General features: G+C 42.8%; 1 protein-coding gene across 1 annotated transcript in view; it reads left to right on the forward strand.

Moving 5' to 3' along the window:
* Positions 1-1,142: 1,142 nt before the first annotated feature.
* Positions 1,143-27,019, forward strand: part of PRMT8 (protein arginine methyltransferase 8) — a 74,085-nt gene continuing 48,208 nt past the window's right edge. The window contains exon 1 of the mRNA XM_040596295.1: positions 1,143-1,800. Within this exon, the coding sequence (XP_040452229.1) occupies positions 1,726-1,800 (75 nt within the window). The 5' untranslated portion in view covers positions 1,143-1,725. The remainder of the gene's footprint in view (positions 1,801-27,019) is intronic.

Raw genomic sequence — 27,019 nt, forward strand, 5'->3', positions numbered from 1 at the left:
GATGTCTCATCTGAGCTGGCTATGTGCTTAAAATATGCATCGAAAGTAATCTTTCAAACCTCTTCTTCAGGTCTCCATTGGCACCCCCAGAGGAAATTATTTCAAACTCTTCAGAGAGCAACAATCCTGTTCTGGTCCTTGAAATCCTTCGAGCAACACACCCACACACCCCAGCATTATTTTCTCACCTCCTCCATATAAAAACAAAACAGAAACGTGAGAACAGTGGGCTGGAAATGGAGCTGCGGAAAGTGAAGTTGGAAGGATTAATTATGTAATACGCCCCCTCTCCTGCCCTTACCCACAGCAACACGAGTGAGGTAAACCTAATCCTCCCAGCTGACAACTCAGAGCTAGAAAATGCCCGGAGGAGTGAAAGCAAGATAAATGTGTGGGGAAGGTGGCAATGCTCTCCCACAGAGGAAGATATCACTAAGAAAAGGCTAAAAAGAAGTTCAAAACACCTTTAGCTCCTTCCCTCCCCGGCCAGACCTCTCCCTCTGACCTTCCCCCCCCCACCCCTCACCCCCTTTTTCATCAGGACTTGCATCAGCATTGGGACTGTATTGCTACAGTTCACGGCTCTCTGACGAAGTGTGGATCCTGCTGAAAATCTTCAAGTGAAACAGAAGCTGGGAGCACACGCACGTGAAGATACCTTAAGAAAGCAGGTTTGCTACTTAACTCGGAGGAAAGAAGCTGGAGCAGACTTCTTCAGTTGCTCTCTAAGAGCCTTGTCGAGAGTCCTTGCAAAGACAAGTGTTGCTGATTCAAAAGAAGAGGAGGGATGGGGAAGAAAAAAAAATTGTGCATGTCTGTGTGAGAGGGAGACAACTTGTGTGTGTGTACGTGTGAATGCATGCTTGTGTGTGAGAGGGTGTAGGCGAAGGGTGGGGGGAGCTAGATATAGTGGTTTTTTCTGCGAAAGACATGCGAATGCAATTCCCAGAGAAGGGCACCAAGCTCTGCCTAAGAGCAGAAGGGGTAGGGAGAGGAGAGGAGAGGAGAGGGGAGGGGAGGGGAAAGGGGAAAGGAAAGGAGAGGGAAGGGGAAAGGGAAGGGAAGGGGGAGGGAGGAAGGAGGAGGAGGAGGAGGAGGAAGAGGAGGAGGAGGAGGAGGAGGGATTGCTGTTTCAGAAGACATTCATAGAAAAAGGGTGGCAAATTGTGTGATCGTCTTTAAAGGAAGTTTCCTGGGACCTAGAGAGAAAGCAAGAAGCCCAAAGAAGGAAAATAAAGGGCTATGATTTCCTTGTCCTGTTGCTTTGTCTCTGGCTCCCTCTGCCTCTGGAAGAGTAGCCACAGGACACAAAGATGCCCAGCTGGTCACTGCACGCCCAAGTTCAGTTTAGCCGGTGCTTCTCTCCTGTTTAGCCTGACTGCTTTCTCTGAAGGGGAGGACTCACAGCCCGACAGCCTTCTAGTTTAACGTGAAGAGTGTGTGCCGCCTCTCTCTGCCCATCCCAAGAGCTCGCTGGAGGTGGAGGAGAGGGGAGAAAGAGGACTTGAAAGTGCCCGAGGAGCTCCGATGCTAAGAGGAGACAAACATTCCCGTGGACGACGCAGAAAGGACAAAGCTGACTGATTTATTGCTGCTTTCCCCAATTCCCCCCACCGCCCCCCTTCTTTTTCCTCTCTATCCTTTGGCGCACGCCAGTGTTTGGTGATCTTTGAAAACACAAAACAAACCACCAACCCCCAAGCCCCAACCCCTTGGCTAGCTCTTATGGGAATGAAACACTCCTCCCGCTGCCTGCTCCTGAGGAGGAAAATGGCGGAGAACGCTGCCGACAGCACCGAGGTAAGGATGCGAGGCAGAGCCCGGTGGCCGCGCTCCCCCAGCCCCCGGCCCCGAGCCCCCAGCAGAAGCAGCAGGAAGTGCCAGGAAAACTTCCCCGGACCCCCGGCCGGCCCCTGCCGCCGCTGCCGCCGGGGTTTCCTGCATGCGCCCCCCGCCCGCCGCCCCCCGGGCGGAGAACTTCGCGCCCCGCCGAACCCTCCCGGCGCCCCGGCTGCTTCCCGGATGCCGCCGCTTTCCGCCGGCTGCCCGAGCAGCGGAGCGGGCCGGGCCGGGGCGAGGCTCCGTGCGGGGGCCGGGGCGCGGGGCCGGGGGCCGCAGGAGGAGGGGGCGGGCGGCGGCCGGGAAGGGGCCGGGCGCGGCGGGCGGCGGGCGGAGGCGGCGGGCACCGGGGGTCCCTGGCCGGCAGCACCTTGGCCAGCTCCGGGCGTCGCGCCGGGCCCAGCCGCGGGGCCGGGGCCGGCGGTCGGGGGACGCCGGGGTCCCCGTGTCTCTCCGGTGTTACCTGCCCGAGGAGGGGGCGGAGGGCAGGAGGAGCATCCCGCCCGGTGCCCGGCTGGCCTGAGCCGAGCCGAGAATAGCTTTGCCTTGCCTGCGGGCCGAACGGGTACTCTGCGAGCTCTCACGCTTTCTGCAAGAAAACCCACCCCGCACCCCCCTCCCCGTTACCTTCGGTTTCCTCAACACTGGGGTTGAGCAGCCCTTGTTTACTTGAATAGGGCTGTCTTGACCTCACTGACACTTCTCAAGGGATACAGCAGTGTGCGAAGTCTCAGATCTGGGAAAGCAAAACGATGCAGGATGCAGTCCCAGCTTCTCTGGCAGCATGTGAGAAGGAGACAGGCAAAAAGTGTGAGTGTGCGCCAAACTCCCCGTTTCTATTAATACCCTGTGCCTAGCGCTCTGGCTGAACGCTTAGCACATGGTTAAGCGACATGCAGCACAGCCATGTACAGACCCCAAGGACAAAGCACCTCGACCAACTTCAACAGCTTTGCCCTTACGTTCACGGGCGGCACCGACCCTCCTGCCCAGTTGCCCTGCGGAGGTAATAAAGAAAAAAAGCACCGCTTCAGTGTGAGTGAGCACATGATTGTTCCCCTCTTTATTCTTTCAATGTCTCTGCCAAACGCCTCCTCCTTTCAAATAGTCCTCCCAGCAGGTGTCCTGCTCCCTCATGAATTCCTTATTTCTCTTCCTAATAGTGCTCTTTCTGCTTGACCTTCATAAATGTATCTGCTTTGCCGTGTGAGGTGAAGAGCAGAATTTTCTTAAATGAATGTCTTGTAAGGAACATCCCTGCTACTGCATTACAACCCCATAAAGTGCTGTTTATAGAAGAGGCATCTATAAATAGCAAGAAGTCTGGCTGCACATCTGTAAACTGTCATAGTACTGACAGCACATATTGCATTAAAAGTCCCAGGATCCTGGGCAGTATTGCAAGGAGAAATGTAAAAGCACAGCCCGTTCATTTCAAACCAGTTTTTCAACTGGAATTTAGACAGGGAAAATAGATGAGAGGAGCTCTTAAAATATTCCTTTTCTATTTCAGTTCACTATTAGTACATTTTTGTTGTTTAACCACCTTTGCCTTTCTGCTTGTGCAGTGCTGCACACAACTGCAATGTCATTTTATGGAGAAGGCTTTCTTAACAACGACAGTTTCATTCCAGTGCTGCATACAGGTTAGCAGAATGTTGAAATGCTATGCTTCCTCTCCTCAGAGTATCCATCAGTGACAGATTTGTGAAATGAGAGTGAAAATATTGCAGATTAGGCATATCCTGCTGTGCTTTTACCTCAAGAAAATCGGAACAGACACATTCATAACACCTGCCAAGATATTTTCTATTTTATTAATTTTCATATTTGTGATGTTAAGATCTGTTCTGTACTGAGAGAAGTAGTCTGCATACATGTAGACTTACAAGTGCACCAAGCAAAATATGCCAAGACCTTTGAAGCCCTTCTACTTGTCAAGCATCTATATTTGGCAAAGTCATAGGATACCAGTTTGACCTTCAAATCTGTATTTCTTTAACTTTCTCCTGAAGTTTGGAAATGTTCTGTGACAAAAGGAATACAGCAGAAAGTGTCTCACTTTTGGACTTATCACAGTGTCAGAGAAAATCAGGAATTGGTATAAATTTGCTTCATTTGAAATGAATGGGGTACCAGTAACACACATGATTTGATACTAAATTTCTGAAGTACTTTGATGCCATGATGATAGGCATGATGTGAAACATTTCAGCTATAATGAGAGATGAAGAGTTAAAACATTTAACAAATGGTCAAAATGCCCCATTTTCAAAGCATTACAGAAACCTGGTTCTTACACAGATTTATTTGAGCCAGTTACTTATATTACAGTTTCATAGTAATTTTTTTTGTAATCTGCCACAGCTAAGAGCATTAATTAAACTTTCGGTCAAATATGGCAAGTACACTGTTTTATAGAACAGTAGTAGGGTGTTAAAAAAATACTTTAAGACAAAGAACATGGGCACTGTATGAAAAACTTCTTATTCCCTCTGATGACCATAGCACTAGCTCATTAGCCTAAAGAGTTTAAAGAAATAATGACAACAAATACAAACAAGAGAAAACCAAATCTACAATGAGACAATACTCACTGTTACTTCAAACAAGAATACAAGACAGTAGAAAAGCAATAGCTTACTAGTAATTACTTTCCAGTCAAGGAAGACACCTTGTTTTACCAGGAAACTTACAGAAGTGTGCTCGCATGGTACCAGATTGTACAGATATTTATATTGCCACTATCCCCATAGCCTTATATCTTGAGACAAAATATAATTAAGTGAGTAGAAGTGTTGCCACAGGTGTTGTTGGATCTTGGATCAGGGTCAGAATAGTTCTGTAATTTTATTGTACTGATAACAGCCTGATACCAGTCTGTCTGCCAGAGTTTAAGTGGAACCAGTGGTTTTTTTGTATGTGTTCATAGCAGTCTGAGGGTATACAGTGCTTTGTATAAAAATAAAAGTCAAGGGGAATAAAACAGTAAGTCTTTTCTATTTAGAGCCTCACTGAAGGCCATAGGGTTCCCACAAACAGGAAGATTGCTAGAATGGTTTCAGACCCTTGTTTGGAGTGCACAGGGGAAAACAAAAAAAAAAAGATTCAGAAAATCTTTATTCCCCTTGGCCATCCCATGAACTTTAAAAGAAGTTCCATGGGAACAAAAGCTGTGGAATCTCTCCTCGAGATATAAAAATGAACCTCTGTATCTTTAATCATGAAAGAAGACTTGCCTAAATAAAACAGGACTGTCTGCATAGATAACAGATCTGGAAGTGAGTTCTCTGCACATAATTAAAGACACTCAGACAGAAAATTAAGTTAAAGAGAAAGTGTTCTTTGTAGAACATATGCATGAAGATTCTGTAAAATTAATAGTGCTGACCTGCTGCAAATTTTGGTTTCTGTGTCTTTTTATTTTAAATGTATTAAGTGGAAGCCATATTAATAGAAGGACTGATATCAGAGATGGGAAGGAAATTGAAAGAAGTGAGATTTCAGAAGTGTGCCTGAATATAGCTCATGAACCTATGCCAGGTGAAGAAAACAGAATCACAGAATCATAGCTTAGTTTGGGTTGGAAGGAACCTTTAAAAGCCATTTAGTCCACCCCCCCTGCAATAAGCAGAGACATCTTCAACTAGATCAGGTTGCTCAGAGCCCCGTCCAACCTGACCTTGAATGTTTCCAGGGATGAGGCATCTGTTATCACCTCTTTGGGCAACATATTCCAGTGTTTCACTACCCTCATTGTAAAAAATTTCTTCCTTATATCTAGTATATAATCTACCCTCTTTTAGCTTAAAACCATTACTCCTTGTCCTATCACAACAAGCCTGCCTAGAAAGTTTGTCCCCATCTTTCTCCTAAGACCCCCTTAAGTACTGAAAAGCTACAATAAGCACAAAGTGCTGCAATAGCACAAAGTGCCAGGGTTTATGTGCATACCCAACAGAGACATACATCTACACCTAACAGATTTCTCACTGACTGAAACAATTCTAGAACCTAAAACTGGCTGGTTTTGTACAATGCATACAATGTTCATAAAAGGCAATCCTTATACTCAAGACTGTGCAGCGTCTGTAGAAAGAAAAGATGTTTGTTTCATGGCTAAGAATAGAGAGATCAGTAATTTATTAATTGTAGCAAAATCGAATCCTCACCGAATGTCCTATTACACAAAGCTTGGATTTTGATTAGAAAAAAAAATTCTTTTGATGATTTCAGGTAACAGACATAATAGGCATGCTTCCTCATACAGATGAATATAATTGGCACAGTATCATGAGATCCAGGTCTGTGAAAGTAACAGGTCTGTTATCAGAAGTGGGGAGATTGCCATGTCCTATCTGCATGAAATCCAGCCATACCACTACTTAAGGGAGAAGAGATTATGAATTCTATTGAAATCATGAGCTCCTGTTTGTGATTCATGAGTAGGAAGAGATGTTTCTCTTTAATAAGTTATCAAAGTACAAATGAACAGAAGCAGAGCAAGAGTGTGCGTAAGACAGAACAGTGGACTGGATTTATTCAGTAAACATAAGTTTTATTCCTGGCTATTACACTGGATCATCTTGGAGATATAATTTAATCCCTCTGAGCTTTCCCATTCATACTGTTGAATTCTGTGATGTATTGGTGAAAGGTGCAGTAGAAGATTATTATTTGGTGGTGCTAAATTGCTCAGAACCTCAGAACACTATTTATGAATTAATGGGTGGGTGATGTTTACCCAAGAGACAAATAGCGCTGCTATGTGATGTGCTTCTTAGGCTTAACTGAAATCACAAGAGGTCTGGCCTGGTGTCAGATAGCTAGCTGAAGAAGCAGCTTATGACATACCTTTCAGCCTTACTGATTGATGTGTCACATGCCCATGTCACATAACTTCGAACAGGAAAAATTGTGATAGCTGGTGTGTGCAAGTAGTACAGGTGAGCTATAGAGATCAGAGCAGTGGCCCATGCTCTAGGTGCTTGGCGCTGCTGACAAGGCAGTCAGAAAGCTGTCCCGTCATCTCAGTGAAAAATCTTTCATTGTGGGTGTACCAGACCCCCAAGGGCTACAGAGGCACCTCTCAGTTAAAGCAGAGAGTATTCCCCTTCACCACATTTTGATCCTGCACAGTGCTCCCGTTCGGACTAAATACTTAGGCTAGTAACAAGGCAGTTCTAATATAGTCATGGGGGCTTTTTTGGTTTCTAGCCAATTTAGGAGTGGGAGAGCAGAAATATGGCTCTGAGCCATCTTCTCCTACCAATTTCAACTGTGCAGAACATTAATTTATCTCAGCTGAAGATCTCGGTGTAGTTAAATGCATTAAATTCCTTTTTTAAATTTAATACTAAAAATTCAAGACATTGACCATAATATTTTGGCCCCATTGAAGAAATAACTTTTGGTTGGCAGTAATAATATAAATAGGATCAAACCCCATTTATGCTTAGATAAAGAATAACAGCAGTATCTCAAAGCAGAGTCTTAAGATAATGATACCTTAACATTATCCTCTGGCACTGTAGGGTTGTTCTAATGAACAACATTTTAGTGTCAAGAAACCTGGTATTTTTCTGAAAGGGTATGTTTCTTCCTGCTGACATCATGGGCCAGATCATATTGTGTCGTCGTGGCAATGCTAAAAGAAAGGTTTCTTACTAGTGAGCACTTCACATAGAAGTTGCTGTAGTGACTTTTTTCCAGCCACAGTCTGTGAAAAGCAGCGAAGTCCTCAGAGGGGAGTGCAAGAAATTGTGTAGATGAGCACCTTTGTAATTGTTCTACTTCCACACCAAACATGAGCTTGGAAGGACTGACTCACATGCCTTCCAGAGCTTCACCCTCAGCCTGATTCCAAAAGATGAAGGCTTGTGCCCTTACTGGTACAGGCAGAGCAGAGAAATACTTGAAGTTAAAAAAGTATTGAACCTAATCTTTCAAAATAATTTTGCCTCAACCTTTCTGACTTTGCAACAAAATTCAGTCCATTGACAGATGAAGTAATGAACAGCTAAAGGGGGTGAATGATGAAACTGGTTGCTCCTGTCTCTGATTCCACAGAGAATCCTGCTGCCCTGCTGTCTTGCTCGCTAGCTTTAATGCCAGCTCTATTTTGATCTAGAGTTTAGGATAAAATGGGATTGTCCTTTCCATAATTTTCTTTCTTCTTTGGGAATAACCTCTAAACAACAGAAACAAGAAGCACTCATCTCAAGGAAGGAAAGAGGAGATTGCCCGCTAAGTGGATGAGTTAATGGCCATAAAGGTGTCTTCACCATGCCAGCTTGGAGCAATTGCTGACTAGTCACAGCCTACCTGGCTCACTCCTGTGTTCCTGAACAAGTACTGCCTGGCTCCATGGAGTCTCTTGGCATACTAATGCTTTCAAAGCTGTCGCATGGGAGCTGAAACAACTTTCTCCCTTCACAGTGACTGTGAGAGGATGGGCACTATTTCATTCTTAGTATTTCAGTTTTAAACTGACATTTAAGAGCTGTAGAAAGATGAAGGATGATGGCTTTATTCATTTCTTATAAGACAGGTTTTTCAGGTCCCAGTTGTGAAAAACCTATCTCAAAAAAATCCAAATTTTAAAAGGTATCTAATATTTTGTCTTTTTCAATCTGTATATTTCTAAAAATAGAAACTAAATTTGAAAATCCAGAGTAGAAAATCTTTATCTTCATTTTAGTTCATCAACAATTTTGAGATTTAGAAAACAGAATTGGAAATAAGACAGACTTACTTGAAGAAGCACTCACTGCCAAGTTTTCTTTTCTGAAAACTCTGTTAGGTGAAGAAACTGAAGATAATTTTGCTTTGTATTTTGAGTGTGAAATGTTAGGTGACCATAAATAAAATCTCAATGTCTTTGCTTTCCAAAATGAAGAGAATATTTCAGTAACAAAACATATGCAAGGAAATTAAGGTGGGAATAAAATGTTTAGCTAAAATTTTAGACAGAGACATAATAGGCAAGGTAAGAATACTATTCCCCCTCACTTAAAATATCCTGTTTTGAAGTCAAGACATGCTTTTGGAAGTTTGCATGGATTGAGGACTGCGTTGTAGCTGGATCTTTTCTTCCCAGAGTGAATTATTGTTTAAAAAGCAGCTTTACCACCTTTCCTAGCCGTTGTGCACAGAAATGGAGTTCCTTAAGCTTTTCTGAGAAAGTATGGGGGGAAAAAAATCAGCTTTGAAAGAGGGGCCATGGAGGTGTATATTTTTGAAGACACTGTTTGGTCTGGACCCTACACTTAAGTCCCTCGTGCTCTTCTTGTCCTGTCCAAGGATCCAAGTATATATGAGCCATTCCATTACAGTTCCCCCTCCTCTTTTTAAAAGAAAATATAGCATTTCCCTCTCTTGTAATAGTATGATGAAAGTGGTCTCCAAGAATTAGTGCTGAAGTGTTCCTTTAGTGCCCACAATGCACACTTGGGATCACACATGGCTTAGCAGTTCTTGTCTTTTTCTGGCCATACAGACTATGTTTCATTGTTTCTAATAGCACCAGAAAGCTCAAACCCAGTCTCAGAGCCCATAATAATGCATGACCAAGCCAGGGCCTTCCAACAGCAACCTACCAGTCCAAAATTATTTCAGCTGTGGACCTTAATTTCTCACTTAGAAAGTAGAGGGGACCCTGCCATCTGTTTCAGTTTCTAGTTGCATCCTTGTACAGTAATCTCTTCTTACAGGTCATCTTCTCAGGCCCATGACCATTGTATTATATAGCATGTTGCTTACCTCCTTTTAACTAAAAGCTCTGCAGAAATGTTATGAGAATGGAAAGGAAGAATATTTTCTTAGTTGAAGGATGTAGCAGAAGACTAACTGATTACAAGCACATGGCCAGGTAGTGTCAATAAAGTGTATTCTGCAGAAATCTCTAGTGGCTGAGCCCAGCTGTGTATCTGGCACATTTTACTTTGTTTTTTTGGGTTAGTTATTTCTGGTTTATTTCTTCTAGAAAGAGAGAGATCAAATCTGAAAAGCAGCACTGTTTCTTACCCATGGTTTGCATCTTGTGTACAGCTGGAACAGCTGTTTCAGAAGGGAATCAAATGAGATAGTGTTAGCCACATCATAATACAGTTGCCTCCTTAGGAGTCAATGGTGTTTTAAACTTAGCAGTAGCTGAATTTACAAGCAGCAGGGGGTGTTCAACAATTCTTAGGGATGCTCTGCCTGTTGTATTGTTGAGCCTTAAAAAAGGTAAAGGGCCATCGTTACCCTTTCAGTTCCCTTGGCTTTAATATAACCCACTGCAAAGCTGAAGCAGACCAAGGGTGTGAAATCAGAAGACTGAGGTACAAGAACAGTTATTGGGCAGAGAAGACAAAATAGGAAGCATATTTTATTGTGCAAGAAAGTATATTGCAGACTAAAATTTCAAATTTCATGATCTCTTAGATTTCTGGGATTAGAAGTAGCAAACTTGAAGTTGCCCTCATTAAAAGTCCTGTTGTGGAAAATACTATATTCAGTCATGAAACAGAATGTGCTTTGTGAATTTACTGGAGGTCAAAGGGCATAATGAAATTATTTTGTGAAAGTGGAAAAGAAAAGGAGGGAGGGACAAAAGGCTGGCAGGAAAGTGGGTGGGCAGGGAGGGAAGAAGGGAGGGAGGGAGGGTAAAAAGGGATGGAAGGAAGGAAGAAAGAGGAGGGAGAAAGATAGGGAAATACAGTCAATATCCAGAGAAGCTGCTCATTTCCATAAAAGCAGGAACGGTAGAAATATGTACTTAAATTTACTGTCAAAAAGTCACAGAATAACACTGTGATTCTTGAAGGCTGGTCTACCAGTAAAGACAAGGTGAAGAACACATTGAGTACCTTGGCCTTTTCCACATTCCACATCCTTTGTCACCAGGGCTCCTGCCCCATGTAGCGATGGGTCCACATTTTCCCTAGCCTCCCTTTTGGTGCCTGTATACTTGCAGAATATTTTCTTGTTGCATTTCATTGTCCCCTTGCCAGATCCAAGAAATGTCAGGAATCAAGCAGCTATAGGCAGAGGTAGCAGGAGGCCAGCAGGAGAGGGAATCAATTCACCCTTTTACAGTTTGCAAATAAGGAAATAACGGGGGGGGTTGCAACAGCTGCTAAGGTCTAAGGCAAACCTCAATTTCTTTGTCAGAGAGAATACAAACAGTGGTGACTGTTTTTTGACTACATTAGTCAGTCATGGAATAAGAAGAGATAGTACGTAGTTCCAGCCCTGTGATTCACCCAAACCAACCATGAATGAGGAAAGAACATAACACAGAAAATCACAAGACTGGTTTTAACTAGTTATCAAGGTGTGTGTAATAAAGCTGCCTTGAAATTCTCCATTGAAATTTGCTTCTACCGTAATTGTCTCACAAATTGTTAATAAATGGTTAATCTCACAAATAAGTGACTTACCGTACTGTGAGAGAGATGCTGCCAGTGAAAACTTTTCACCCACTCTCACAGCCTTGCACGCACACATACTGTTTTCTGAAACCCACTCCCATCACCACTCCAATGAGTAGAACCAGGAGAAAATGCGACAGTCCTCACTAGTGTCCATGTCAGGATCTTGAGCAGCAGCTCAGCTCCGACTCACCACAGCTCCACCTTGGGCACCCACCGTGGCTCTTACCTCACCTCATTTTTGATCACAGTCACGTTGTCATTGCTGAACTTGACATGTTACAGAGAAGATAATTTTCCTAGCTTGCTGTTTTAACTGCATTACCCTTCTATTAATATCTAATCTGCTGAATTTTTATAGTCTATTAAATCAAAAAGCTGATTGCCATTTTCAAGGCTGTTCGGAGCATGTGTCCTATAATTTCTCATTCAGTACCAAGAGGTTAATTCAAGTCTCCAGTGCCAAACTCCATTTCACACTTTTTAGAATTTTCAGACATACTTTAATGAATTACAGTCCTAGTACTGCAACAGTGCATATACAACTAATGAAGGCTAACCTAGAACTTGCAAAGCTAGGCCAATTCAAAACTAAGTTTATGTTTCTGTTTTCTTTGTATTTGACATTCAATTTCAGTCCTGCTTTTCTAAGAGAATTTTTGTTTAAGCAGATAAACTTAACGGGAGACAAAGACAGACAAGTATTTTAAGCAATGAAGGTGCTTTCACTTATTACTGTGAGATTTTAATGAAAATGCAAAATTATTCTTCTAGTATTTCTTTGTAATAGAAGACATGATTTCTTGTAACCTCAGTACAACTATTTTATTGAAGAAAAGAGTCTCTGTGCCATCTCTATGTCTGATAGGTCTGTTCCTTTCTCAACAGAAAACCAAAAATGCTCCTTAGTGCTTATGAAATATCTTTGTCACTTTATAAAGTAGAAGGCAAAAGCATTTATGCTTGCAAGATCTATTTCCACCAGGTAAAACTGAGTATTCTAACCATGCCTACTGGAAACAAAGGCATTCTGTTCTCAAGACAGGTTACTCTCATGTAAATGCACCAGTTTCAGCAGAATTATTTGTGATTCATAAAGATTCAAAGCCAGCTCACGTCTATATATAAAATTGTATTAAAAAGGATTAATCACTAGTGGGTTTGTTCAAGAATAGTTTTCATCATTTTGTTTCATGACTGTGTAAAAACGTTAGGAGTTTTTACTGGTATCGCTTTCTTAACTGTTTAAAAGACGGGTCTGAAATAGTAAAAGCTTATTATTCTCTTGTTAACACAGAGCTATAGAAGCCTGCTTTATATCAACATAACTACCAATGACTGCTTTTGAAATATACTACGTAGATATCTTTTAACAGGTGTAGTTCAGAACCTGTTGGAGTTAACAAATTGCTGAAGATCTTTGAATGCTTCAGTAAATGTTCTATTAATAGTGCAAGAAATGCTGAACACACTAGTTTGCTCATGTGTGTCAGTAGCACTCAGCGTGATTGTTTATTGTAGAATCAAGTTCCATACCAGTAGGGTAGTTAAAAACATTCCTCATCCACCTTGTATAATATGGAGCAAAAGGAATTCCACTGAACAAGTGGGATTACCTGTGTTCTGTATGTTAGATACATATCCAAGTTTCTTAAATAACTGCTGAAAACACATTGAAGTCAATTGTGGGATTTGCAGCTTTCTTGAGAACAAATACGTTACCCAAACCTGGAGCTCATGGGTGTTTAACCTCAGTCTCTTCCAATGAAATTTCTTAGACTAGGTGTACCAAAACCAAGTAATATTTAGTGGCCAAATACGAGCAAGTCTACTTCATTAGGCTAAATTTAGAGAGTGTTTAAGGACATATATGTCATCCTTGTTATAAATGAGGATAGTCAGTATCAGAAGTACACACAATTGCCTTTATAGTCTGAAGAAAGATTAATATTTCTTGGTCCATTACTAAGGAGACTTATGAGTAGCTTTCCTTTATCAGGGTTTTTTAAACTTGAGATTTAAGTTTAATTAGCTCCTTCAATGTGGTTACAAAATACCATCACTTTTAAAAAAAACACATTCATATTCAGTGTAGTCCCAGAGTCTGAAAATTAATGAATTACTGACAAGATATCCAGTCACATTGACACAACAGTTTGTACTCTAACACTGTTTCAAACCAAGAAAGTTACTTTACTCCCCATCTTAGAACTAAAATGCAAGTCCAATACACAGCACCAGTTCTGACTGAGCAAGACTATGCTATTTATTAATACAGTAACAGCCTTAACACTGTGATCACTTGTCATTTCAGCCACACAGAAAAACATGATGTTCCTTAAACGCACATTAATAGGTTTACTTACAAAATTACTTATCATGTGTATGTCTTTATACATATACACAGTTTTTTGTTTACATAAATTCAGACTGCGTATTATGCTATGACTTTCATTTCTTTGTGTACTCAGATTGTCAGTGTTATTAAAACTACATCAGAGAAGACACTGCTGTGCCAGTGTGGGCTCATATACTGTAAAATCATAATATCTTGATTAAACTTTTATACCACATTAAATGTTTATATACATACATATATATATTTTGTCAGAGAAACTCTATGTTTAAAAAAACAGTTTCACAGAAAAGTCCAAAATCTTCATTCAGTAGCATCTTTTGTATTCCCTGTCTTCCTCAGTATGGGTGTCCTGACAAAATTCAGTTTAGTTGCGGGGAATTACAGGAAGATACAGCCTTCCATTTCAAGTTGAAATAAGCTCACATTTCAGATATAGGGCTAACAAAGCTCTAAAGTCAGTTTAAATTCAACTAACTTGGTGAGCTGTTAGGAATACGAACTCCCAATTCAGAAAGGGAGCATTGAAAAAGATTTGTCTGTTTCAGTTTAGATCCCTTCCAAGCATTCACAGCTTTGATTCAGCAACTAAATACAACTGGTCATGTTTTCTTAAATTCTGTAACACCTACACATCTCAGAGGTCAGAGAATAAGCCAGCGCACTTGCAAGTCAGACCAACCTAATTAAAATGCATGAAATGTCACTCTCACAAAGGTCATTGATTTGAACATTTTTGCCAGTGAGAGTACATTGAGAAATATGTAGAAGTCTGGTTCCCGAAAACACTTTTTCTTCAAAACCACTTCACAAATTTAGGCACTGTTACTGTCATTCCCTCTGTTCAAGCACCTTTCACCATGCCCAGAGAGTATCTTGTAGGCAGAATATATTCAGCTCAAAAGTGCAAAGCAATTATTTATTGTCTGACATATCAAAGGCAGTTAGGATTAACAAGTTACTAGACAAACCACTATACGCTTATCATTCCCAACATAAGACACACAGAGTCTTTGCTGGCCAGGTGTTCATGTGATGAAGGGTCATATTCTGCTGCTGCTGGGAATGTTCATGTAGTGTCATGTTGCTTCACGTTCATGCTTCATTTTGCTGTTGCCATCTTCTGACTCTGTCAGAATGTTCTGTCTCTTCACGTCATCGTTTTTCCTCCTGAATCCTTGAACTTCAAATTTGTATTTCACCTTATTTTGTCTTTCATGGCTCCATGCTACAGGCTTTGTAAAAGCTCTCATAATTTAGGATTTTTTTCAGAAGTCTGAGCCAGGGTTATGCATCTGCACAGTTGGTCATTGCTAGGCATTGAATCACGCTGCTGAACCCCTAGGATGAAGCCTTGGAGGCTACAGAAAGTGGGATGCAGCAGCTAGGAAGCCACTGAGTTGAGTAGGTACTTCTGAAAACTATACGCATAAATTTTTGAATACTTCTCTGCCTGCATACTGTTAAACGATGTAGGAAGCTCGGCCACCTCCTCCAGCCACTCTGGGCCAGCACCTCTCCTGCCTGGGCCCCTTGGAGCCCAGCCTGGTGCCCCACCAGGGACCCAGAGCCTCAGCTCAGACAGAGGGACGTGGCTGATGCTTTCCTGCTTGCAGGTTCAACCAGTGCCAAGGCTGCACACACGTCCCAGACACACACCCCCCCGCGACACCGACATGGCTAGTGACACAGGCTGCCACAGACAGGCGCGGCCTCCAGCAGCTCCAGCGCACAGGGCTCACATACAAGACAACCCAGACAGCCAAGCCCCTTCGTCTCCTTCAGCGGGCAGAGCCAGAAGGTCACTGGTACAGGCACCCACCCCCACCCCAGGTTCACAAGCACAGACCTGTTTGTGGATTTCTTGGTCACCAGTGTGCCCCCTCTGCCCACCCAGCACCCCTGCCTGGATCCTGGGGCCCCTTGCCTGCCCCGCAGGGTCCCTGACTTGTTGGCTGCTCCAGTTCAGAGCTCGCTGCGGACACGCAGCGCTCACACACTCATCCCTCATGCACTCCACATCCACAAGTCCCCCCGGCGGACCCTGGCCCAGGCCCTGGCCCCCCCAGCCACCGGCTAGTCCAGCTTAGAGTTCACTGGTGGAGGCGCACACACAGCTCAGGCTCACCAGAGCCGGGGAAGATGCAAACTGCCCCCGCAGCCGGCACCGGGCACCCGGGCCGTGACCCGGGGTCCCGCTCCAGTGGCGCTGAGCTCCGTGCCCCCCTGGCGCACGCTGCCCCCTGACAGCTGGTTTTGGGAACAGACGCTGGTCCTGCCCCAGTGGCGGGGAGGTTCGAGACCCCCACTGGCTCCAGTCGCTGGTGTGACAGGCCGGGGGCTCCCACCCCCCAGTGTGACCCCAGGAGCTGCACCAGGTTCCCCTCACACACACACGCGGGTCTCACCGGTAGCTGGCACCGAGCCCCCGTGCCAGGGGACGGAGCGAGCGTACGCAGAGGTGCTTAGGGAAAGGTTTATGAGAAGGCAGAAGAAGCTGCGGTGACGCCTGCAGTGAGCAGGCACAGGGCTCAGCCCCGCTTTACAGCTGACTGGACCCTCTTACACCCCTCTCTGTCTGCCCCCTTTGTTCCCCCCTGCGCATCCCCCACCCCGGGGGTCTGTACAGCTCTGCCGGCTCCTGCCCCCCCGGCAGCCCGGAGCCCTCCAGCGTGCAGGATTGTCCCTTGCAAAGTCCAGGCTGATCTTCCTGGAAGCGGCACCTGGGGTTTCTTGACAGCCCATCAGTCCGTGGGGGTGGCGAGGTTTGTTTTGTGCCATTGCCTCCATGTTTGTTTTGTCAGGTCTGCGTCTCGGTGTATTTTATTTCTGGTTTCCCCTTTTTCCCCCTCGTTTCCCAACTGACAGGTCCCCAGTCAGATAACCTCCCTGGAGTAAACTTTCTCGTGCTCTTGTCAACTGATGTGACTGACCAGGTTTGGTTCTCATCACTGCCTCCCTCACCGTGCCAGTCAGGTTGTGTCCCTGCGTGGTCGCGTTCACGGCTTCCTCCTTTTCCTGTCCCTGTTGCACTGGAAAGGGTCCGTGACCAGGTACCCTCAAAGGAGTGACACTCTCATCCCACATATCTTTCCACACACCTTTGAAATTCTGTCCCTTAGCTATACTGTGTGTATACATACATACATACATATATATATGCCTGTACTTGCTTAGAAATTTTAGTTCTGCACAGATAATTTGTATGGGTTAAAATTAGGGAATTCTGAAAGGCTTACCTGGGATTATACTACAATTGCATGGCCAGGTGAATCCTGTATTTTTGAATGATGATTTTTCTGCACACCACGCACATTTGTATAATTTAAAACAAGTCTGAGACTTGTCGTATAATTTAAGCCAAGTCTGTAGTTTATTTCAACCAAGCCTGGGACTTACTGTGCATATTGTACAGTAAGTTTGATGACTCACAAATGCCCTGGATTTAGCACACACAAACCACAACTGCCTGTGAGCAGGTCTGACATTTCCTGAAACATAAACTATTTCTATCCTATTATAGACAAATACGATAACTCCGTGTTAAGTGGCTTAAGACTTTAAATGATACTGAAGTAATTCAGGTAGCTATAGATCCACTAAGAGAATGAGTGGAAAAATCAGTTGTACCTTGTAGATTAAGTCTTAGAAAATATGATCTGTTTTGCTCCATTTAGAATCTCAGTGTTAACAGTAATCACAAAATCACTGTTATGCTCTTGATTATGTATCACTGAGATCCATCTTTCTTGGAAGCCAAAGCTACATCCCTACATAAATCCATGACCAGTACAATCTTACAAGGACAGAAATAAATGCTACAGGTACCTAGCTACAGGTGAGAATTTTCAACAGGTATTAGCAATTCTGAACTGTGCTGAGTGCGTAGAATACCTTTTGTATAAAGAAAAAGAACAATTCTCTAGCAGCTCGTTTCTCCTAAGTCGACAGCAATACATTTTCCTGTAAGATGTCATGATAATGAACATCAATTTTAATTATAGTCTATAAAGCACCATTTATATTTCCCATGCCATATGTTATATTTAGGGCCTCTTGACTGCATCTGACATTTTTTATTACTTGCAGTCTTTTTGGAGGTGTGCAAGTGTAATCTCTATTAAAAACACAGAGGTCACTGAGGGTCAAAGTTTCTCTTAAAAGCCACTACCACTTACAGCTTCATTAAGGGGACTGTGAGTTATAGAAGTATATAGGAAGAGTGGAATAAGAACAGAGAATTAGTATTTTTGCCAGAAGGAGGAAATCTGGTATGTGATGCCTGTTTCTACCCATTTCTACCCATCAAATCATGAGGGAAAATAAAACCAGAAAACAGTTCAAACACTGATTTTACATTCAAATATATTGGAATAAGCAAATCAATGTTGGAGAAATGGGCTGAGAGGAACCTCGTGAAGTCTGAGAAGGAGCAGTGCCAAGTCCTGCACCTGAGGAGGAACAACCCCACGCACCAATATGTGCTGAGGGCAATCCAACTGGAAAGCAGCTTGGAAGAAAAGGACTTGGGAATCCTGGTGGACACCAGGCTGAACAGGACCCAGCAGTGTGCCCTTGCTGCAAAGAAGGTTCATGGTGTCCTTGGCCACATTAGACAGAGTGTTGGCAGCAGGTTGAGGAAATTGATCCTTCTGCTGTATTCAACACTGGGGAGGCCACACCTGGGGTTCTGTGTCCAGTTGTGGGTTCCTCAGCACAAGAGAGACATGGACACACTGGAGAGTCCAACAAAGGGCCATGAGGATAAAGAAGAGACTGCAGCATCTCTTCTATGATGAAAGGCTGAGAGGGCTGGGACTGCTTAGCCTAGAGAAGTGAAAGGTCAGGAGGATCTTATTTTATTAATGTATATACATACCTGAAGGGGGGTTGCAAAAAGGATGGAGCCAGGCTCTTTTCTGTCGTGCCCGGTGACAGGACCAGAGGCAATGGGCACAAACTGCAACACAGGAGGTTCCACCTGAACATCAGGAAATAATTTTTTACTGTGAGGATGACTGAGCACTGGCACTGGTTTCCCAGGGAGGCTGTGGAATCTCCCTCCTTGTAGCCCTGGGCAACTGGCTTGAAGTGGTCTGCTTGAGCAGGGGGGTTGGACCAGATGACCTCTAGAGGTCACTTCCAACCTCAACTGTTCTGTGATTCTGTAAAATCAAACACATTGATAAAATTGGAAATCTAAGAGCTTTGTATTTTATGCATTACATTCTTCTTCTTTCCTTGGTTGATATTTGAATAACCCAATAAATTTAGGAACCTGTAACAAAGGCACACAGTCCCTGGGTTGCCTCAAACATTCAGCCCTATGAAATGCTGGGTATGTTCACATCTCTGTTGACTATGTTTTCTTTTACATCTGAAGAACTGAGGTCTCAATGAAATGAAAAAGACCAATGATTTATTACAGTCACTGGATTGTACAGTCTGCACAATCCAGAACAAAGGAAATCAAGACAATTAATTACTTAAAGTACTTGCCAGCAATTCTATATTTAGCTTTTATGACTTTGCATTAGTTTAAAACTTTTAACTGCTGGATATGACTTCACTATCCCTGACACCAATTAAAGATCAAAATCCTTCTTAATCGTCTGGTTTTGGTGAGAAATCCTAGGCTGAATGAAGATGGTCCTTTTTAAGGAGGTAGGGGAGAGGCTGTCGTCAGTTGCCTTTGTTCTTCCTTCATCTTTTAATCATTTAGAAATTTCCTCATGGTATGGTCTTCAAAAGAAATCTTGTTGCCTGTGATATACAATTTGTGTCAGTTGTGCTGCTGGTGGCAGAACAGTGCATTCCTCTGACTCACATCATGCTTCAGAATTCTGCTGCAAATTACTGTGTTGTCAGTAAGAGAAGAAAAATAAGCACTGGTTTCTATTTGGTGCTGAATGGTTTTACCTCCAATGATTTGGTGTCTCAAGAAAACCCATTTTTACAAGCCTTTTGCAGCGCTTACGTTCCTGAAAAGGTTCAAGAGTTATTCAGGTCACTCTTCTGGGATCTTCTTGAAAACAGTAATTTGTTTTCCATGCTATTTTGACAAATATGCACAGCTCATTAGGTTAGGCTCCCAATGCTCAACAAATCCTTATTACTTTCTATTGTAATTATTTTAGTTTTAATGGATGAACTAGAATCTGGATTCTGATCACATGAATTCCAATGCTTTAGCAAGGTGTCTGAGTTGGTGGCCTGCTTGCCTCATCTAATCAATAGAGGCAAACACCTCGGAACGGCAACTCTGCCCGTCTCAAACCCGAATCACACTTTGAAGAATCCTCTTTCATTCTTTTGCTCCTAGGTAGAGCCTAAGGTGGCTGGGCTGCCAACCTTCAGTAACACTCTCAGACCAAACACAGTGTTTTTTCCTTTGTATGACAGTGTCATGCTTTAGCCCCAGCCAGTAACTAAGTACTGCACAGCCGCTCGCTCACTCCCCTCTCCATCCCCTGTCCTTGTCCCCCCCCTCACCAAGGGATGTGGAGGAGAATCAGGAAGGAATGTAAAACCCCAGGGTTGTGATAAGAACAATCTAATAATTAAAATAAAATAAAATAGGGGAAAAACACCTATAATGGTAGTAACAATAATAACAATTATAATGGAAAGGAGGGAGAAGGGGAAAGGAATAAAATCCAAAGGGAAGGGAGAAAAGGGAACAAGTGATGCGCAATAAATATACTTGCTCACCACCCGCTGAGTGATGCCCAGCCAATCCATGAGCAGCAATCGGCAGCCCCCAGCCAACTCGCCCCAGTTTATATACTGAGTGTGATGCTCTATGCTATGGAATATCCCTTTGGCCAGTTTGGGTCAGCTGCCCTGGCTGGGTCCCCTCCCAATTTCTTGTGCTCCCTCCAGCCCTCTCGCTGGCAGGGCCTGAGAAACCGAAAAGTCCTTGACTGAGTATAAACATTCCCTAGCAACAGCTAAAGACATCAGGGTGCTATCAACATTGTTCTCACTCCAGATCCAAATCACAGCACTGCACCAGCTACTAAGAAGAAAATTAACTCTATCCCACTTGAAACCAGGACAGACTGTCCTGGAAAGATACTGCCCTGATTCATAGTCCTATGGAAAATCCCATTATTTTTTTATTCTGGTTTTCACATGTTTAGAATCTTCTTCCCATCAGAAAGCTCTCCTTCCCCATTAACTCTGAATGTGCAGCCAGTTCAGAAATGAGAGCTGATGCTTCTCCTCCATCCCACTCAGCTGCCAGTCATGCCATGAACAGGAGAGTTTTTTAAAGAAACAGGATCCCAAGAAGCTTGATATGTTCCAAAAAGGAAAAAAAATGGTACTTTTCCATGTCAACAAGACTTTGAATCACCTTGAATCTCCCCCCACTCTCCCATTTATTATATCTTCCAACAATCACCACTAAACAAACTGGGAAAAAGGCTTCTTTCTTCCAGATGAGGTATGAGTAGTACTGGAGTGAGCCAAACGCTGTTCTTGTGGCCCTGAGATTCATGAAGAACACAAATCAGCTTTGGCATATCTTGACTTCAGTGACATGGCCCGCAGCAGGCTATAGGGAAACACTATTTTTGCTTCTATTATTTTTCTCTCTTCTGTTACCCCCACCCCCCCACCCCCACCCCCCTGCCCCGTTTCTTAGATCATGTTAATGTCCAGAAAACTAGCAAGTGAAACTTTCAGTCCTGTCCTTCGACTCACAGTTTTCTTAGACAACTAACAGAATTTGATGAAGTTTTATTCTTTTTTTTTTTTTTTTTTTTTGCTTTTCCCCCATCCCCTGGTGGTCAAAAAGCTAGAGAAGCTGAAGGCCTGTTCCACCATTGGAACACGGGTGGGGTTGGTGCATTAAAGACTTTTGCATTGCTGTACATCATGCTGTGCCCATACTGTGGCTAAAGAACAATAATGCCAACCTTGTATGTGGAAAGGTGATAAGACTGGCTAAAAAAAGACACTGAATTTGCGTCAATACGTTCCTTTTATAGGTCTTTCTGTACCTGGGAACTTTTACTCAGTGTTTTCAAGGATTCTTCACAATTGTGAATAGTAAAATCCTTCTAAAGCTGAGCTTCATTCTCTAAGCTTTTCAGGTTAAGAAAAGTCACATGAATCAGTGAAAATCACAAGTCAGAGGCATTTTCATCTGAGAACATCAGTCTTCATGCTAATCAACCTATTTACACAGCATCAATGCAAGACTAATTTGAACAGAAGCCCAGTTATACAGATCTTTCCACTGCCAGTTACGTTTCTGCTCGTGTTATCTCTACTAATTTCCATTTTGCTCTACAGTTCTTCTGAGTGAAGACACTTTTGCAGTCTGTAGTGATTCTACAGCAAGCATTTGAATTGCTTCTCTATGACTGCCTAAGTAAAGGAAAAGATGCACCACTCACGCATGTACATGTAGGTCTTGCTGCCCATGTGCTCTGGTGAATGCCCTAGGCAGAGCCAAAGCTTTTCACAAGAAGGATGAATCAGGACCCACACAAGATGTTGATAGAAAAGCATGGAAGGGTCTGTGGGAGCCACAGAAATGGGGTGGCAAAATGCAGGCTGCCCTTGCATGACTGAGTCCTGCAGGAAGGATTCAGCTTCGGTTGGTGCTGTGTGGTGCAAGCAGCAGTTGCTTGTTGCAAAGAGGTGCTGACAGCTGTCAGAACAGTCACAGGTTTGATGTTTTGTGGACAAAGCATTCTACATTTTGTCCATAAATCAGGCAAAGATTTCCATTCGGTCTTAGCCAAGCGTGTGCCCACTCTCAGCTCAGAATAACACACTGTGCCCGATGAATCAGCATCAATGGAAGCGCTGAGACAAACCACCCAACCCCTTATGAAAATGGAAACAGCAAGAAAGGGAATGCAAATGGTAAAAGCCAGGATGGAGACAGGCACTTAATGAAGAGCAAAGAGGTGGTTCAAGGCAGGCTTTTTGTGATTTAACTAACCTGAAGCTATTCAGTGTAAAATTCATGCATTCTCACTCCAAGGTAAGCCTGAAGTGAGAGAAAATGCACTCTTCATTGTAAATTTGGAGGGGAAGTGCCTTCCTGAACTTTGAGGTCACCAAGAGAGAACAGTCAGACCTTTTGTCCCACCATGCTTGTAAAGCAGGAAAGCTATTTTTATTTCAGCAGCTGGAGCTCCTGAGCACAAGTTAAAGGCTTTCTTCCAGTTCTCTCTCCAGTTATTTACAGCTGGGCCCTTTACATCTGATAAAAATAAAACTTTGAATGTCCTCACAGGAGTTTTATTCTAATGATTTACAAATAAAAATACTAGTAGCAGATAGGTGTTAAGAGTCCAATACTTTCTTGACCAGTTTCTTTTAGATATTCCATGCACGGAGGGTGTATCATTAAATATTGAACATCTTATTAATGTCTTATTTGAAGACAGTTGGGTTACGTAGGATTTCTGATTTAGTAGAGTTGTCCTCTCAAATCTGGGTTCTTCACCCGGTGTGCTGAGTGCCAATCCATACACAGAGTCAAGATATTTGTTTATTGCATGTCTGCACATTGATGGGTGCTAGATGATAACTCTGCCAAGCTGGCACCCCTTTTAACACATGGTAAAACATTTTATACACTTTGAACAATTGTTTACAATTACATCCAGTCACACTTAGTTCTCATTGGTTCTTAGAAGTCTTGTCTCCGTAGAGGGGGCTTTTTTAGTAGGGGGCTTGCTTTGCTCTAGGGTGGATCTTTTGGTATGCTAATTAGGGTAGTCCACACATAGTTTAAACAATTTGCTGTTTAGTCTCATTAACCATTTGGTTCTCCTTGAGCTTATCTTGTTGCGGCCCAGCTTGACATATTTGTGGCATCTATTCCTCTCCCAAGGGCATGTTTTGTTAACTGTTTGTAAGGATTAATTAACATCCCCTGTTTTTCAAAATCTTTCTTGTTTTTCACTATAGGTATTTACGTATTTCTTCTTTTTCTCTCTCTTTCTTTTTTAAAGTAAATAATTCTTGTATCAAATCCCCCCTTTGAGACTGTATAAGGGAAGAATGTGTATTTTTCCCTTCTATTAGTATCATCTTTTTATTAAGCAGTCCACCCAAGATCAAACATCTCCATGTACACTGGATTAATACACATATACATATAATACATAATATTACAAATATTAGAACTCTTCCAATCACAATGTGTATCACTTTCTTTACCCATGAACTCAAATCTGATCCCTAAGAGGTCAGCTGTTTCCACGTTTCAGCAATGCCAATAGAAGTGCCATCTTTTTGTGTCTCATCTTAGATATTCTATCACTTGAGTACACACACACACCTTAGATGCTAACAGCATGTCAATCTAATTTACCTGTTCCTTTTGGGAAGTGCATCTTTGGAAAAAAGTGGAATAATTTTTCTGGGAGACCAGGGATAGTTACTTCACATTCCTGTTCTTTTATTCCTCGGCTCATATTAAAGGATGTATTTGTTCATAACTCTCCCCAAGATACATTAGAAAGGCATTCCTCTTGCCAAGCTTTCTGGGAAGTGTGTACAGACTCAGCAACTGGTTCTGTGTATTATTTGTATTGTTTTCTGTATCAGTTTAAAAATGCATATCTTCCTCCCAAGGGTCATTTAATGTCTGCCTCTCAGGGCTCCTGCATTGTCCTATCACTATAACTAAGTAAAGAATAGCAATTTATAATACTATTTCTCTTTACAAGGATGTTAATATTTTTCTGAAGGCACTCTATTACTACTACAGTTCCTATCACTAGCATGCAAACAACAGAAAATTAATCCTTAAGTATAATCTAAGTCAAGATATGATTTTTCAAAATCCCTTGTACAGTGCACTAAACTTCAGAAAATTTTAATTTACAGTCTACCGATTGTTCAGTCGCCCATTGTTTTGTTGTAGGTGCTTTTCTTCACCTGGGTATAAGATGTTCAGTAGTCGACTCCTAATTTCACTGCTGCATAGGCAGTCAATAAAAAAAACCAGTATATGGTCCCTTCCACTTTTCTTTTAGTGGTTCATCTTTCCAGCTTTTGGGATAAACCAAATCTCCGGGTTGAAACTGATGTACTGGCAAATCCAAAGGCAAAGGAGCTCTTTGATTTATGTATCTATGTAAGGAGGATAAGGTTCATGAGAGAGAGTTTAAATATCTCCTTAGCACTTGTTCACCTTTAATGTGTATTTGGTTCTCTTTTGTGGTCAGGCCGCTGGCTGGGTATGATTCCCCATATAAGCTTTCAAATGGGTTTACCCCTTCCTTTGTTCTAGGGGCAATCCTAATTCTCAGTAGGGCCAACGTAAAACCTCAATCCATTCCGTAGGGGTTTCCTGGTACAGTTTTGTTATTTGTCTCTTAATTGTTTGATACAGCCTTTCTATTTTCCCGCTAGGCTGTGGTCTCCAAGGGGTGTGCAAATCTAACTTAAACTAGAGGAATGTGGGCACTCCTTGAACTATCTTTGTGACCAATTGGGGTCCCTTATCAGAGGACAACCCTTCTGGAATCCCGAATCTAGGAATTATTTCTTTTAATATTACCTTAACAACCTTTCTCACCCAATTGGTATGGCAAAGGAAAGCTTCTGGGCCTCCTGAAAAGGTATCTACTAAAACAGCCAAATGCTTTCGCTGACTGCACCTCGGTAACTTAGAAAAATCTGTTTGTTCCCCAGGAGCAATTCCTCTCTTCACATGTTGTGCTGGTGGTTTCTTTTGGATTTTAGGATTATTCATACAGCACACCTGGCACTTCTTCATGTCCACAAGGTGTAGAGGAATGCAGGCAGTGGGCTGATTGGCATTGATAACACGCAGCTGTGGCCTGGCCTCAGCGGCAGTGGGTTGGTTGACATGGACGATGTGCAGCTGTAGCTCTTCCTGCTGAGTGGTTAAATAGCCCTGAGGATGGTGGGAGAGAGAGCTGCTGGATGGAGGAGGAGCTCAGAGAAGGAAGAATGGAGATGTAGCAGAGACAAGGAGCAGTGTGGTCTGGCCTGGAGGATGAAGAAACAGCATGGGCAGTAGAATCTGACCCACAGTAAAGCCTTGTTGCAACTTGCCAGTTTGTTCTGTGACAACAAGGGACTGCATTTTTGGTCCTACTGCATATCTTTTGGTACTATCTACTAAAGCTTCTGTTCCCCAATGGGTTTCATTATGCATCGTCTGCATGACTTTTTTTTTTCCATCATTCTTGTAGATATTAATATTTGATGATCAGGTATCACCTACTATCAGGATTTTTGCAACACTTTAGTATTTCAGCCAATTTAACTTCCTTTTCTGTATAGCTTGATAACTCCAAACCCATTTTCTTTCTTTCAGGTATCGGTGCTCATAGTATTGACCCTTTCATTGTTGCCCTTCTTGCCACTGCGTCTGTCTGCCTATTTCCCAAGATAAGATTCTTGTTCTGTCAGGGGCAATAGCGGGGCAGGACTCAGGGAGGTTACTATTTCAAGATTTGTGTCATCTTGTTCCAGCAGCACTGCTTGGTATCTTACTAGTCAACTAGGAGAGACCCAGTGATGTCCTCTCTGTTCTAGAACTGCTGTTACTGCATGGGACACTAGGACAGTTTTTGGTTGGTGTTTTTTTAATTACTTTTCAATTAGCAATGCTGTGGCAGCCACAGCTCAGAGGCAAGTAGGCCAGACTTTACTAATTGTAGATTCATCTAATTTTTTAGAAAAGTAAGCAACTGGCCACTTCCAATCACCAAGCAGCTGAGTTAATGCTCCCAATGCCACCTGCTGTCCTGTCCTTCATGTACATAGAGTCAAAAAGGCTTGTTCATGTTAGATGAGCCTAAAATCGGAGCTTCCATCAATTTTCATTTTATTTCATATTGAAGCAAAGTAATATTGGGGTATCTACATTGCATGGCTCCAGTTCCTTTGCCTGTACGTTACCAAACAGAGTGGAGCTGTTCTTGAAACCTTGTGGGAGCACGGCCAGCATAACCGCATTTTTCTTCCAGTGGTTGGGTTCTCCCATTCAAGGGGAAAGAGGGTTTGACTCTGCTCAGCCACAGGTATGCAGAAGAAAGCATCTTTCAAATCCAGAATGGCTTCATCTCTGGTTTCAACTCGGTTTCAATAGGAGAAACATTCTTTGCTCTACTGTTTCTGAGATGCCTAAACCAAAGGAATTTTCATTCAATACTACATCCAGGATGTTGTCTTCAGGCTTCTTTAAACGTTTATCTGTCAGCAAGCAAATTTGTGCTTTTCCTTTTTTCAAATTTGGCAACCACTCCACTGTTGATAGCTGCTTATCTGTAACAATGGCCACCATCTAGTCCCCTTTGTTGCAAAGAAGTTACGTTTATCTTGACACAGCTGTGGTCAGTCACATCCTGTGTTATTCTCCAAGTTCCATGGGCATGTTGCCTTTGCCAATCTCCAGTGA

This window comes from Falco naumanni, chromosome 5 (assembly GCF_017639655.2).
Source record: "Falco naumanni isolate bFalNau1 chromosome 5, bFalNau1.pat, whole genome shotgun sequence".
Lineage (NCBI taxonomy): Eukaryota > Metazoa > Chordata > Aves > Falconiformes > Falconidae > Falco > Falco naumanni.